This window comes from Hyperolius riggenbachi, chromosome 9 (assembly GCF_040937935.1).
Source record: "Hyperolius riggenbachi isolate aHypRig1 chromosome 9, aHypRig1.pri, whole genome shotgun sequence".
Classification (NCBI taxonomy): domain Eukaryota; kingdom Metazoa; phylum Chordata; class Amphibia; order Anura; family Hyperoliidae; genus Hyperolius; species Hyperolius riggenbachi.
This window is the reverse complement of record NC_090654.1, coordinates 162,218,301-162,233,932: the sequence shown is the minus strand read 5'-3', so window position 1 is coordinate 162,233,932 and position 15,632 is coordinate 162,218,301. Positions and strand designations below refer to the sequence as shown.

Genomic DNA, 15,632 nt, shown 5'->3' with positions numbered 1-15,632 from the left:
ACTAAAGCATCCACCAACTTCTGGACAGTCTGTGGTGCAACGTGGCAGTGGTGGATGGAGAAAGACATGGGGCTCGATTCACAAAGCGGTGCTAACCCAGTTAGAGACTTTAGGCGTGATAACCATTGCACCACGCTGGTGAAAAGCCAGTTTAGGCGTGATAAGTTTAGGCATGATAAGTTTAGGCGTGATAAGTTTAGATAAGTTTAGATCGTCCCGCACGCAAAGCAGCGCTATTAAACTTAATGCGAAGTGCACCAGACTTTGCTAGTGCAAAGCTTTTGATCAGCTGTGCACTGCGGTGCTAACCCAGTTGGCGCTTAAACTTATCACACCTAAACTTATCACGCCTAAACTTATCACGCCTAAACTTATCATGCCTAAACTGAGTTTAGGCGTGATAAAGGGCTTTTCACCAGCGTGCTAACTGTTAGCACCGCTTTGTGAATCAGGCCCATGATGTCCCAGATGTGCTCAATTGGATTCAGGTCTAGGGAACAGCCGGGGCAGTCCATAGGATCAATGCCTTCATCTTGCAGGAACTGCTGACACACTCCTGCCACATGAGGTCTAGCATTGACTTGCATTAGGAGGAACCCAGGGCCAACCACACCAGCATATGGTCTCACAAGGGGTCTGAGGATCTTCTCGGTACCTAATGGCACTCAGGCTACCACGGGCAAGCACATGGAGGGCTGTACAGCCCCCTAAAGCAATGTCACCCCACACAATTACTGACCCACTGCCAAACCGGTCATGCTGAAGGATGTTGCAGGCAGCAGAACATTCTCCACGCTTCTCCGGACTCTGTTACATTGTCACATGTACTAAGTGTGAACCTGCTTTCATCTGTGAAGAGCACAGGGTGCCAGTGTCCAATTTGCCAATCTTGGTGTTCTCTGGCAAATGCCAAACGTCCTGCACGGTGTTGGGCTGCAAGATCAACCTCCACCTGTGGATGTTGGGCCCTCATACCACCTGCATGGAGTCTGTTTCTGACTGTCTGAGCAGACACATGCACATTTGTGGCCTGCTGGAGGTCATTTTGCAAGGCTCTTGTAGTGATCCTCTTTGCACAAAAGTGGATTTTGCGGTCCTGCTGTCGGGTTGTTGCGCTTCTACGGCCTCTTCCACTTCTGATGTACTGGCCTGTCTCCTGGTAGCGCCTCCATGCTCTGGACACTACACTGACAGACACAGCAAACATTCTTGCCACAGCTCGCATTGATATGCCGTCCTGGATGAGCTGCACTACCTGAGCCACTTGTGTGGGTTGTAGACTCTGTCTCATGCTACCATTAGAGTGAAAGCACCGTCAGCATTCAAAAGTGACCAAAACATCAGCCAGAAAGCATAGGAACTGCAGAACCATTCCTTTATTGGGGATGTCTTGCTCATTGCCTATAATTTCCACTTGCTGTCTATTCCATTTGCACAACAGCATGTGAAATTGATTGTCAGTTAGTGTTGCTACCTAAGTGGACAGTTTGATTTCACCAAAGTGTGATTGACTTGGAGTTACATTGTGTTGTTTAAAGGTCCGTACACACGCCGGACTGGAGGCAACGACGGGTCCGTCGTCACCTCCCGCTGGGTGGGCGTTCCAACGACAGTCCGGCGTGTGTACGCACTGTCGGCGGACTGATACGGCTGTTTCTGAGCAATCCGCCCGGCGGATCGCTCAGAAACAGTTGTATCAGTCCGCCGACAGTGCGTACACACGCCGGACTGAACGCCCACCCAGCGGGAGGTGACGACAGACCCGTCGTTGTCTCCAGTCCGGCGTGTGTACGGACCTTTAGTGTTCCCTTTATTTTTATTTTTTTGAGCCTTGTATTTCCCTTATGCAAACAGAGAGGGAAGCAGAAGAACAATGCGGGGTACTGTCTAAACACTTTAACAACTGAAAAGATGATTGGTTGCTTTGGGCAACTGCACTGCGTTGGCTCCATTTTTCTTTGCTTATCATTATACGTTAACCCCACATACGGGACAACTTCATCTAGACTAGTATAAGGACAATTAGCCAAACTAGTGTAAAAGTATAGCAAAGGGCCAGATAAAAGTTGATTGGTGGTTCTGAGCAACTGCTCCATTATTACACCAATTTTGCTCTAGTTTTCCTTGCACTAGCTTTGATACATCAACCCTACATTGCATGGAATATGTGCTGTATACTGTTAACCTGTTGCATGCTTCCCTTCATAGGTCCCATCTTCTTTCTGGCATGTTTCAGTGTTGCTGCAGGACTGGCATTTTTATTGTATTCCAATAACTCAGGTATGTGACATTGCTAACATTGCAGAATTGTATTTATATGTATGTTTATTATAAACATTTATTGTTGATGAGGAAGCCACTTAGGAAATGAGAGGAATGTGCAGCGTGCGGCAACTCAGAATACAGTATGCTTTTTGGTTTTCAAATCTCATTTTGATTACAAACTCTTTCAGTTCCTGTAAATGAGCTGTATAGAGTTGATGGTTTGTGAATGGATCCTAGGTCATGTGAATGATTTTTCCAAAGTGATTTTTTTCTGGAATGGTTGTAATTTGTGCAACTAATGGCATAGATACTACTTTAGCTTAAATGTAACCTCTGGGAGGGTGAACGAAGATCTTCTGTATTAAAATGGGAAAAGACTGCAGTACTGTAACCATAATTTATTCATATCCTTATTAAAATGCACTTAAACTGCAGTGATATTACACACTTTCTTGGAATATCACAGGATCTCAGCAGTGTGCACAATGTCCAACCTCTTCCTTATAATACGTTTCTGGGAAGGTCCTTAATGGTCGCCACACTATGGAGGGGAACGTCTTAGGCCTAGGGAACGGATGAGACCGGGAGCCCTTATGGTGTAGTATTGTTAGACTTGTGGGTTAGATAATAGTGTGGGTAATAAATACTCACAAAGGTGGGTTGCCCTGATGCAACCAATGACAATGACATGCGGAAAATACCCGTTTCCGCTCGGTGTACTGGAACACTCTGGTACCAGGCGATCGCTCTCCTCCTGTGGTCCTATATACTGGCGGATAATCTCCCCGGTGATATAGTGGCACCTCAAAGAGGTGAGGGATACGGAGGCAAATCGGTGGAGGCGCCCTTAATCTTATTAACAAGCCATTAGCGGAGAAATGAACTCAAGAATAAAATTTCAAATAAAAAGAGGTATCTTACCTCATCAGAAGACTCATATAGGTGGAAAAAGGAGTATTTTTATTAAAATATTGGGTAAACTGTAGACTTATAATGTGTGTCTTTTGTCGGAGCCCCATGGTAGAAGCCAGGAGCGCTTCTAGCCTTTGTCATTCCAGACAAGAAATCCTGTGGCGTACCCCCCCCCCCCCTCCCCTCCATACACACACACACACACACACACACACAATTAAAAAAAAAAAAAAATCACATACACTTTGCACATGATATAAGCCATCAGAAAAGGATTACTATGAAAAGGGGCCCTCGGCAAGGTAACACTTTTCACCCTCCACTGAAGGTCACCTGGCTTATTTAGTTAGATTTGGTGGGGGCTTGCATCCACCAGACCACTAGACTCTCCAGACCAGGGTTTCTCAACCAGGGCATTTTTCCCCCATCGTGAAGGTTGGAGAAGTATGATAGAGAGCACACTATAATAGGGGTTACTGTAAAAAGAACCATTACATTCAGAATAATAATGAGCACATTAATAAAAAGCACTACAATAAGGAGACAATATAATTAAGGGTGCTGTAATGGTGGTATTGACAAACAGCCACACCGGCTTTTAAAGATGATGACACCTGCAAAATACATTTAGGGATTCCTTGAGATCCAAAAATTACTTGCAGGGGTTCCTTGAGATCCAAAAAGTATGAGCAGGGTTCCTCCAGGGTAAAAAGGTTGAGAAAGGCTGCTCCAGACCCTAGGCAGCTGCCTAGGTTTGCCTTGTGGATGATCCAGCATTGTATGCCATACAGCACATGCTGCCACTATGCACCTCAAATTAAAACAGCACCCACACTACAAGTTCCAATGTCAGTCACATTGCAGGATCAGATTATTAAGCAAGACATTCTTCATTTTAGAATAATTTTTCACAAACATTATGAGATATGTAAATATGTTACCACCTATTAGGATACGACTTGAGTGGGTATATCATGACATTTAAGGGCTGACATGGTAAGATGGTTTAATAGTTTGATTCATAACCCATTCTGGAGATAAGCACAGTGTGTTTGTAGTGTGAGACCAGAGAAGAGAAGTAAAATGGAGGGAGGAAGGGACGTAATGGGTCAAAATTGATGACATAGATGAGCAGATATCTATGAGCAGAATAGAGTCCTAGGTTTGAACATTGGCCAGGGCAACATCTGCATGGATTTTCTGTCTTCAGACACTTCATAATCTCCTACATCCTAAAAACATACTAAGTCAAGTGGTTTACCCCAAAACAATCCTACATTGAAAATATTAGACTATAACTGTGGTAGGGATTAGATTGTGAGCTCCTCTGAGGACAGTCAGTGACATAATGTACTCTGTGTAGTGCTGCAGAAGATGTCGGTGCTTCATAAATACATAATAATAATAATAATATGGTGGGACATTACACTATGACTATGGAAGGGATTAGATTGTGAGCACAGTCAGTGACATGACTATGTACTCTGTAAAGTGCTGAAGATGTCAGTGCTACATAAATACATAATAACAGTTCCAAATGCTACTGGCTCCCCTGTAGTGTGCTCAGAGTAGTGTACATAGTTGTGCACATTCCCCAAGTACCAGGGATGGTCAGGGTGAACAGAGAAAGATAAGCTACATACTCACCACAGTGACTGCAACGACCCAGAAAGATGGATCCAGCGAGGTCTCCCTCATGACAAGCGTCCAGCAATTCATTTGCCTGCCAGTGGGTATGCGTGACATCACATAACATTATATGACAGGCGCGAACGAGCAGTCAAGCAATTGCGGTACTTTACTGGGTGTCGTCTGGGATCTTAAAGGAAAGGTTCAGGGAGGGTGGAGGAAAAATAAAAATCAATTTCCACTTACCTGGGGCTTCCTCCAGCCCGTGGCAGGCAGGAGGTGCCCTCACCGCCGCTCCGCAGGCTCCCGGTGGTCTCCGGTGGCCGACCCGACCTGGCCAGGCCGGCTGCCAGGTCGGGCTCTTCTGCGCTCCAAGTCCTGGTACTTCTGCGTCCCACGCCGGCGCGCTGACGTCATCGGACGTCCGCCGGGCTGTACTGCGCATGCGCAGAACTACTGCGCATGCGCAGTACAGCCCGGCGGACGTCCGATGACGTCAGAGCGCCGGAGTGGGACGCAGAAGTACCAGGACTTGGAGCGCAGAAGAGCCCGACCTGGCAGCCGGCCTGGCCAGGTCGGGTCGGCCACCGGAGACCACCGGGAGCCTGCGGAGCGGCGGCGAGGGCACCTCCTGCCTGCCACGGGCTGGAGGAAGCCCCAGGTAAGTGGAAATTGATTTTTATTTTTCCTCCACCCTCCCTGAACCTTCCCTTTAAAGATCCGTTCCACAGTGGCGGTCATTTATCACCACACAAAGCTAAGCAATGTTTATGTGATCATGCACCTGTACCCATGTCGCGATGTTGCGTAAATGACCACTTGTTGCTCAGAACAAAAATTGATGGACGTCGGGAAAATCGTTGGAAAAATCTTGAGGTGGGTACCTAGCATCAGAGAGAGGGCAAACAGCATTAATAAAAATACATTATTATGCCAGCCTCAAATATAAGTAGTGATGGATGTAAGTGCACACATTAGGTACATGTCCACTAGCATTGTTTGAGCTTTAGATGCTTTCCCTCCTATTCACTCACTCACAATGAAAGACAAAACCTGCATCCCCCACTGTGCCCATTTCGCCTTTCAAACACTGTCCTTGTGATTTCAGGTACAAGTGCAGCCTGTGTGTCCCAGAGAGGGGAGAGGATCAGATGATCCTACTGCTCCATAGCTTGTCATGGTGATCATCTTGACACCTAGGCATGCCTGACATTCTAGCAAAACACAGGGCTGTCTGCAAAGCTTACTGTTTGTCTCACTCTGCAGACTTCCACAGCATTTGGGGGTAGGGCACTGTACACTGAATAGTGAGGGACTATCTCAAATCTTTCTATGAATCCTTATCAGATGCATTCAATAGAACACTTGTGAGAGCAGAAAACTGTTTCTCTACATACCCTTAATTGTCAGTCACTCAGGCTCGGGTGGAGGGGCAGAGAACAGCTATAAACCAGACACCTTCTTCTTAGGGAGTGTCTATAAATCTGAACTCTGAATGATTCTTTATCAGAGACTAAGCAGATGGATTCATTCAAACAATTGTGAAGAGAGCAGAAGGCTATTTCTCTCCAGTCCCTTACAACAGTCTTTAAGGACATGAATTCTTGTTCCCCTTGGACTGACAGTAATTTATTGCGCCTTTCCCCATCAAAGCGCTCCAAGCCACCGCCTCGGTGGTCTATTGGTTAAAGCGCCTCTGGTAGAAGCATGCGTCAGTACACCCCTCCTCAGGCTTAGATCTATGCATATAGCAGTCTGCGCATAGATTTAACACCTATGGGCATGCTGTAATGAGATTATGCAGTACTTACTGTATGGAAATATATGCAGAGTAGCACCCAGCAACAGGTTAGGCCAGGCACTGTTCATTGCTGATGGTCAGTTAGACAGGAACTGTATACAATATTATGTTCTGTGGATTCATTTTGAAGGAAATTGGTGTCTAGTTATTTTTACACAAAGCGTAGAATATCACTACATTTTCCATGTGCTTTAGCCCTCTGTGTAGACAACTGGCACCAATGAGTACCTTTTGTAACAAATACACACCTTCCCACTGGAGGCAAAGACCCCTTTTCTCACCATAGTTACATAGTTATTTGGGTTGAAAAAAGACATACGTCCATCGAGTTCAACCAGAGAACAAAGTACAACACCAGCCAGCTCCCTCACATATCCTTGTTGATCCAGAGGAAGGCGAAAAACCCTTACAAGGCATGGTCCAATTAGCCCCAAAGTGGAAAAAATTCTTTCCCGACTCCAGATGGCAATCAGATAAAATCCCTGGATCAACATCACTAGGCATTACCTAGTAATTGTAGCCATGGATGTCTTTCAACGCAAGGAAGCATCTAAGCCCACTTTAAATGCAGATATAGATTTTCCCATAACTACTTCCTGTGGCAATGCATTCCACATCTTAATCACTCTTACTGTAAAGAACCCTTTCCTAAATAAATGACTAAAACGTTTTTCCTCCATGCACAGATCATGGGCCTGATTCACAAAGCGGTGCTAACCTAGTTAGCACGCCTAAAGACTTTAGGCGTGCTAACTAGGGTGCGAAGTAGTTAGCACGCACCAAGCTAAATCAGTTTGCGCGCTAAGTTTCGCGTTTGCGTGCTACGTTTAGCACTGCCTAGTGCGCGTGAAACAAACAGCGCACCCAATGGGCCCAAACCGGCGCATTGGATGCGCCCTAAACGTCGCATGGGTGCAATGTTTAGGGCGCATCCAGTGCGCCCGGGTGTGATGTTTTGCGTGCACCAGGTAGCGCTAAACTTAGCGCGTGAGTGCTAATTAACGTGCGCAAAATATGTTTAGGCGTGCTAAGTGGCTTTTCACAAGCGTGCTAACAGTTAGCACTGCTTTGTGAATCAAGCCTAATGTCCTCTAGTCCTTTGAGAAGGCCTAGGGACAAAAATCTGCCAAGCTTTTATATTGCCCTCTAATGTATTTATACATGTTAATTAGATCCCCTCTAAGACGTCTTTTCTCTAGACTAAATAAACCCAGTTTATTGGTAAGTGAGACCTTCCATCCCACATATCAATTTTGTTGCTCGTCACTGCACCTGCTCTAAAACTGCAATATCTTTCCTGTAATGTGGTGCCCAGAACTGAATTCCATATTCCTGATGTGGCCTCACTAGAGAGTTAAACAGGGGCAATATTATGCTAGCATCTCGAGTTTTTATTTCCCTTTTTAATGCATCCCAAAATTTTATTTGCTTTAGCTGCTTTGGCTTGGCATTTGTAACGATAGGTGTCAGCAACCAGAGAGAATCTGATTCTTGGCAATCTTCAGTATCCCCAAGAATACAGATATACCTGATTATTGAGGATCTGCAGAATCGCCAATAATCCAAGTATATAACTAACCTCTAGACACCTGAAGCGTGTAAGTGTTTGGTGCAACAGTAAGCATTGGACCACCGGGGTAGCAGGTGGTCCAATAAGTAGATAAAGATTCTACTGCAGTCAAGGGCTCCTGGATGGGGAGTCCCTGACTGATTTTGCAGCAGTGCCCCCTTTGCTGAGCAGGGGACCCCTGCAGGAGGACTGGGCACCCTATGGGTGGGTGACAGTCAGGAAGGTCGGGCAGGCCGGGTCGGCAACACACGGACAGACAAAGAACAAAGACAGAAGGCTGATTCGGTATCCAAGGCAAGCAGGGTTTGGCAACGGAATATCAGATATGCAAGGTACCGAATCGGAGATCAGAGGAGTAGTCAGGAAAGCAATAGGTCATAACAGATATCAAACAATGCCTAGTCTGGGTGTGAGGTCCGTGGTCTCTACACCCTGGAACTAGTCTGATGTATAACAAGTTCCCTAGTCTGGGTGTGAGGTCTGTGGTCTCTACACCCAGGAACTAGTCTAAGGAATTACACAGATGATATACAGTATTCCTAGTCTGGGGTGTGAGGTCCGTGGTCTCTACACCCTGGAACTGGTCTAAGGAATAACACAGATGATATACAGTATTCCTAGTCTGGGATGTGAGGTCCGTGGTCTCTACACCCTGAAACTATGCTTAGAGAATAACACAGATAATACACAGTATTCCTAGTCTGGGTGTGAGGTCCATGGTCTCTACACCCTGGAACTATGCTTAGAGAATAACACAGATGATACACAGTATTCCTAGCCTGAGGTGTGAGGTCCATGGTCTCTACACCCTGGAACTATGCTTAGAGAATAACACAGATAATACACAGTATTCATAGTCTGGGTATGAGGTCCATGGTCTCTACACCCTGGAACTATGCTTAGAGAATAACACAGATAATACACAGTAAACTGGCTAAGTGTGGATTCCCAGGTCCACTTGGTTCCACCACACTGAAGGATCTGACTGAGGTCTGAGTGCTAACACATAGGTATTCGCAACTCCAGACAACCAGCAACTGAACAGCAAGAGATATATATAGCAACGCGCTCCACAGCACCGCCCAGCTCCCATCAACCAATCACCTGCTGGGCTGGGATCAGCTGACCGCCTCGATCAGCTGACCCTTCTCCTATTGGCATAAAGAGCCTGTCTTGCGGCGCGCGCGTAGCTCTCCATCTGTGTGCACTACTAGGTTCAGACAAACCAGACGCATGTTGCTGCGGGGAAACCACCGCTCTGTGCGCGGACACCGCCGCCTCACTGTCAGAACACGTGGCGGTTTCTCCGCAATCCATCACAGTACTCCCCCCCCCCCCCCCCCCCCCCGAGGAGTGGACTCCGGACACTCTCCACCAGGCTTCCCAGGATGTAAGTCATGGAACTCTTTCTTTAATTCTTCCGCATGCATGCGACAATCTGGCACCCAAGATCTCTCCTCTATGCCATATCCCTTCCAGTGGACCAGATACTGCACAGAATTCTGCACCAGGCGAGAATCCAGAATATTTTCAATCTCATACTCTGGTTGGTCATCCACCAACACGGGGGAGGGGGGAGAGGAGTCCACCTGTACTGCCGGCTTTAACAGGGACACATGGAATGATCTCACACCTTTCATACTGGCTGGGAGATCAATAGCATACGTGACATTATTGATTTTCTTGGCCACTGGAAAAGGTCCTATAAACTTAGGACCCAGCTTGGGTGACAATTACTTTAACCTTCCTGGCGGCAAGCCCGAGCTGAGCTCGGGCTATGCCGCGCAGGAAGATATCTCAGCCCCTTGCTAGCCGCGCGTACAGCTTGATCGCCGCCGCTCTGCGGCGATCGCCCGCAGCGGCAGAAGAGGCCCCCCCGCCAGAGCCCTGCGCTGCCCGGACCAATGAGTTCCGGGCAGCGCTATGGGCTGGATCGGAGGCGTTTGACGTCAGGACGTCGGCTGACGTCCATGACGTCATTCCGATCGTCGCCATGGCGACAGGAGAAGCCAAACGGGAGCGCGTTATATACGCGTTCCCCTGTTTGCTATTGATCCCGGCGACGATCGCACTAGAGGGACACATGCGCCCTCTAGTGGTGTTTCATGTAGCTACCACTCTGGTAGCTTTACATGAAACAAAAAAAAATAAAAAAAAAGGATTTTTGCCTATTTGGCAAAAAAAATTAACCGCCAGGGAGGTTAAGGCCAAGTGACGAGTGGACACCCACACCAAATCTCCTGGAGAGAATCTCCACTCTACAGACCGATGTTTATCTGCCTGCTTCTTCTGGGTTTGGAAAGCTTTCCCTAGGTTCCTTTTAACCATTCCCCAAATCTCTTTCGAGGCCCTTTGCCAATCCTCCAGAGCTGGAAAAGGAGTAGATGCCACCGGCAAAGGAGCAAACTTAAGTGATCTCCCTGACACCACCTGGAATGGGGAGAACCCAGAAGAAGAGCTCTTCAGGTTGTTGTGCGCAAACTCTGCAAACGGCAAAAACTTTACCCAATCGGTTTGCACATCATCAACATAACACCTGAGGAACTGTTCCAGAGATTGGTTAACTCTCTCGGTCTGACTGTTGGTCTGTGGGTGATAGCCTGATGAGAACGCGAGTTCCATGTCTAATTGATGGCAAAAGGCCCTCCAAAATTTTTAAACAAATTGGACTCCCCGACCTGACACTACATTTTCCGGAATGCCATGCAGCCGGAAGATGTGCTGGATTAAGAGATCAGCCAATTCCTGGGCCGATGGGAGTCCTTTCAGAGGGACAAAGTGTGCCATCTTACTGAAACGGTCCACTACCACCCAAATGACCGACTTGCCTTCAGACCGAGGGAGTTCACCCACAAAATCCATGGAAATATGAGTCCAAGGTTCATTGGGGACTGGCAAGGACTGTAAAGTGCCAACGGGGGCCTGACGAGAGGGCTTACTCCTCACACATACCGCACACTCTCTTACAAATTCCTTACAATCTGTAGCTTAAGTAGGCCACCAGGCACATCTAGCTAATAGATCCTGAGTTCTGGTGGCTCCAGGATGACCAGCATTCTTGTGGGAATGAAAGAATTGCAGGATTTGTAAGCGGAAAGGCAGTGGCACAAACATGACCCCCTCAGGCTTCCCCTCTGGAACATCCTGTTGGTAGGGACTCAAAGTGGCTGTCTAATCTCTCCATGTCTCAGTGGCTGCCAAAACTACCTTTGGGGGTAGGATGGTCTCAGGGGCTGCAGGCTGCACTGACTCGGGCTCAAAACACCTGGAGAGGGCATCGGCCTTGATATTCTTATTTCCGGGAGTATACGTGATTACAAATCTAAATCTTGCAAAAAACAGGGACCACCGGGCCTGACGAGGGCTAAGTCTCTTAGCCCCCTCAATATACTCCAAATTCTTGTGATCTGTATAAACTGTGATAATGTGTTCTGCACCCTCTAACCAGTGTCGCCATTCCTCAAAAGCTAATTTGATGGCCAAGAGCTCCCGGTTGCCGATGTCATAGTTTTTCTCGGCGGGTGAAAATCTGCGAGAAAAGTAGGCACATGGGTGCAGCTTGCCCTGCAAGCCTGACCTCTGGGACAACACAGCTTCCACCCCCACCTCTGAGGCATCAACATCTACGATGAAGGGAAAGGCGACGTCAACATGCCTTAGTATCGGGGCAGAGCAAAACAGTTTCTTTAGAGTCGAAAAGGCCGCATGAGCCTCTGGTGACCAGTGATGAGTGTCAGCCCCTTTTCTGGTGAGACTGGTGAGAGGGGAGATGATAGTAGAGTACCCCTTAATGAACCTTCTGTAGTAATTGGCAAACCCCAGGAATCTCTGAAGTGCCTTCAGCCCCACAGGCTGAGGCCACTCCAGGACAGCAGAAACTTTCCCTGGGTCCATCGAGAGACCAGAAGTGGAGATAATGTACCCTAAGAAGGCTACTGACTCTCCCTCAAAGAGGCATTTCTCCAGTTTGGCATAAAGTTGATTCTGTCTTAACCTCTTTAATACCCATCTGACATGCTGGCGATGTTCAGATAGATTGGACGAAAAGATTAGTATATCATCCAAGTAGACCAGAACAAACTTGCCCAACACTTCCCTGAACACCTCATTAATTAACTCCTGGAAGACGGCCGGTGCGTTGCACAACCCGAAGGGCATCACCAGGTACTCGTAATGCCCGTCGGGTGTGTTGAAGGCCGTCTTCCATTCGTCACCATCCCTGATGCGGACTAGATTGTATGCACCTCTGAGATCTAGCTTGGAAAAAATCTTGGCGTTGGTCACCTGCGTGAACAAATCGTCAATCAATGGCAAAGGGTAGCGTTTTTTCACTGTGATCTTATTCAGGCCTCGATGATCAATACAAGGACGGAGGCCTCCGTCTTTTTTCTTTACAAAAAAGAAACCTGCCCCTGCTGGTGAACGAGAGGGACGGATGAACCCTTTCGCCAAGTTTTCCCTGATGTATTCCTGCATAGCTAGTTTCTCCGGCCCAGAGAGGTTATAAAGATGACCCCTGGGCGGCATACAACCAGATCTCAGATCGATGGGACAGTCGAAGGCACGATGGGGGGGGGAAGTTTGTCCGCTGACTTTGGACAGAAGACGTCAGCAAATTCTGCGTATTGTCTCGGTACACCTTCAACCTGAATGTTGGTATTACCCATGGTTACTTTCGCTAAACAATGATGATAACAATGGGATGACCAGCTCGTTAGCTGACCTGAAACCCAGTCTATCTGAGGCGAGTGAATTTGTAACCAGGGCATGCCAAGAATGATGGTAGAGGTTGCCATATGCAAAACCAGAAATTGCAGATTCTCCCCATGTAATACCCCCACCCTGAGTTGCAAACTTGGAGTACGGGATAAGGGGTGTCTACTCTGCAGAGGAGAGTCATCTACAGCAGTGACCAGGATCGGTTGATCCAAGGGGAGCATGGGTATTCCCAATTTTTTACCAAACTCGTAATCTATAAAATTAGCCGCTGAACCGGAATCAATGAAAGCTTCCGTGGAAACAGTCTGACTTTCCCATGTGACCGAACAGGGAAGTAGCAGGCGATTGTTATGCAGAGGTAAAGACTGCGCACCTAGGGTATTAACTCTAACTACTCCTAGGCGGCCGCGTTTCCCGACTTCTTGGGACAATTCTGCACTCTATGACCCTCCTCTGCACAGTATAAACAGAGCTGTTCTGTCTTCCTGCGATTCCTCTCTGACCGCGTCAATTTGGACTGACCAATTTGCATTGGCTCAGGTGGCGGTGAGGCAGGTGGAGGAGTGGCATAGGAGACATATCTGATCCTGTCCTTACCACGGGTTTGTTTTTGATGTCATAATCGACGATCTACCTGTACTGCCAAAGAGATTGCTTCCTCAATGGTTTTCGGTTCAGGGTATCCCAACATCAATCCAGAGACTGCGTCTGATAACCCTGATAGAAAACAATCCAGCAACGCAAAAGCCCCCCACCTAGCCGACACCGACCACTTCCTGAACTCAGCTGCATAAACCTCCACTGGATCCTTGCCTTGGCGCAAGGTCTTCAACTTCCGCTCAGCGGTAGAGGCAATGTCTGGATCATCATAAATTATGGCCATGGATTTAAAAAACTCCTCAACTGACCTGAGTGCTTCATGCCCAGATGCTAAATTATACGCCCAGGTCTGTGCATCCCCTGAGAGTAAGGTCTTAATAAAGATAATTCTCTGTGCCTTTGTTCCTGACAGATTAGGCCTCAATTCAAAATATGACATTACACGATTCTTAAAATTCTGAAAGTCAGATCTATGGCCAGAAAACTTTTCAGGTACAGACATTCTTAAGTCTGTAACTGGAGGGGATCGCACTAAATTCAGTCGTCTGAAGGACTTGTAGTGACCCAGATAAAGCAGAGATCTGGGCCTGCTGACCGTCCATCACTCTGATGAGATTTTCCACCGAGGTGGTGAGCGCGTCAAGACGACTGCTAAGTGCGTCCATATTGTTTTGGTCTGGCGTTCTGTAACGATAGGTGTCAGCAACCAGAGAGAATCTGATTCTTGGCGATCTGCAGTATCCCCAAGAATACAGATATACCTGATTATTGAGGATCTGCAGAATCGCCAATAATCCAAGTATATAACTAACCTCTAGACACCTGAAGCGTGTAAGTGTTTGGTGCAACAGTAAGCATTGGACCACCGGGGTAGCAGGTGGTCCAATAAGTAGAGAAAGACTCTACTGCAGTCAAGGGCTCCTGGATGGGGAGTCCCTGACGGATTTTGCAGCAGTGCCCCCTCAGCGGAGCAGGAGACCCCTGCAGGAGGACTGGGCACCCTATGGGTGGGTGACAGTCAGGAAGGTCGGGCAGGCCGGGTCGGCAACACACGGACAGACAAAGTACAAAGACAGAAGGCTGATTCGGTATCCAAGGCAAGCAGGGATTGGCAACGGAATATCAGATATGCAAGGTACCGAATCGGAGATCAGAGGAGTAGTCAGGAAAGCAATAGGTCATAACAGATATCAAACAATGCCTAGTCTGGGTGTGAGGTTCGTGGTCTCTACACCCTGGAACTAGTCTGATGTATAACAAGTTCCCTAGTCTGGGTGTGAGGTCCGTGGTCTCTACACCCAGGAACTGGTCTAAGGAATAACACAGATGATATACAGTATTCCTAGGCTGGGATGTGAGGTCCGTGGTCTCTACACCCTGGAACTATGCTTAGAGAATAACACAGATAATACACAGTATTCCTAGTCTGGGTGTGAGGTCCGTGGTCTCTACACCCTGGAACTATGCTTAGAGAATAACACAGATAATACACAGTAAACTGGCTAAGTGTGGATTCCCAGGTCCACCTGGTTCCACCACACTGAAGGATCTGACTAAGGTCTGAGTGCTAACACATAGGTATTCGCAACGCCAGACAACCAGCAACTGAACAGCAAGAGATATATATATAGCAAAGCGCTCCACAGCGCCGCCCAGCTCCCATCAACCAATCACCTGCTGGGCTGGGATCAGCTGAACGCCTTGATCAGCTGACCCTTCTCCTATTGGCATAAAGAGCCTGTCTTGCGGCGCGCATAGCTCTCCATCTGTGTGCACTACTAGGTCCAGACAAACCAGACGCATGTTGCTGCGGGGAAACCGCCGCTCTGTGCGCGGACACCGCCGCCTCACTGTCAGAACACGCGGCGGTTTCTCCGCAATCCATCACAGCATTGAATACGATTATTTAACTTGTTGTCAATGAGTACTTTTAAGTCCTTCTCCAAGTTTGATGTCCCCAACTGTATCCCATTTATTTTGTATGGTGCTAGACCATTGGTACGACCAAAATGCATGACTTTACATTTTTCAACATTGAATTTTATCTGCCATTTATGTGCCCATATAGCCATCCTCTCCAGATCCTGTTGCAATATGTCACTATCTTCCTGAGAGTTGGTGATTCTGCACAATTTT

General features: G+C 47.4%; 1 protein-coding gene across 4 annotated transcripts in view; it reads left to right on the top strand.

The window, feature by feature from the left end:
- CARD19 (caspase recruitment domain family member 19) overlaps positions 1–15,632 on the top strand; it is a 100,431-nt gene that overhangs the window by 59,966 nt on the left and 24,833 nt on the right. For all 4 annotated transcript variants that reach the window (XM_068253636.1, XM_068253637.1, XM_068253635.1 and 1 more), the window contains exon 5: positions 2,209–2,280. In XM_068253636.1, the coding sequence (XP_068109737.1) occupies positions 2,209–2,280 (72 nt within the window). The remainder of the gene's footprint in view (positions 1–2,208; positions 2,281–15,632) is intronic.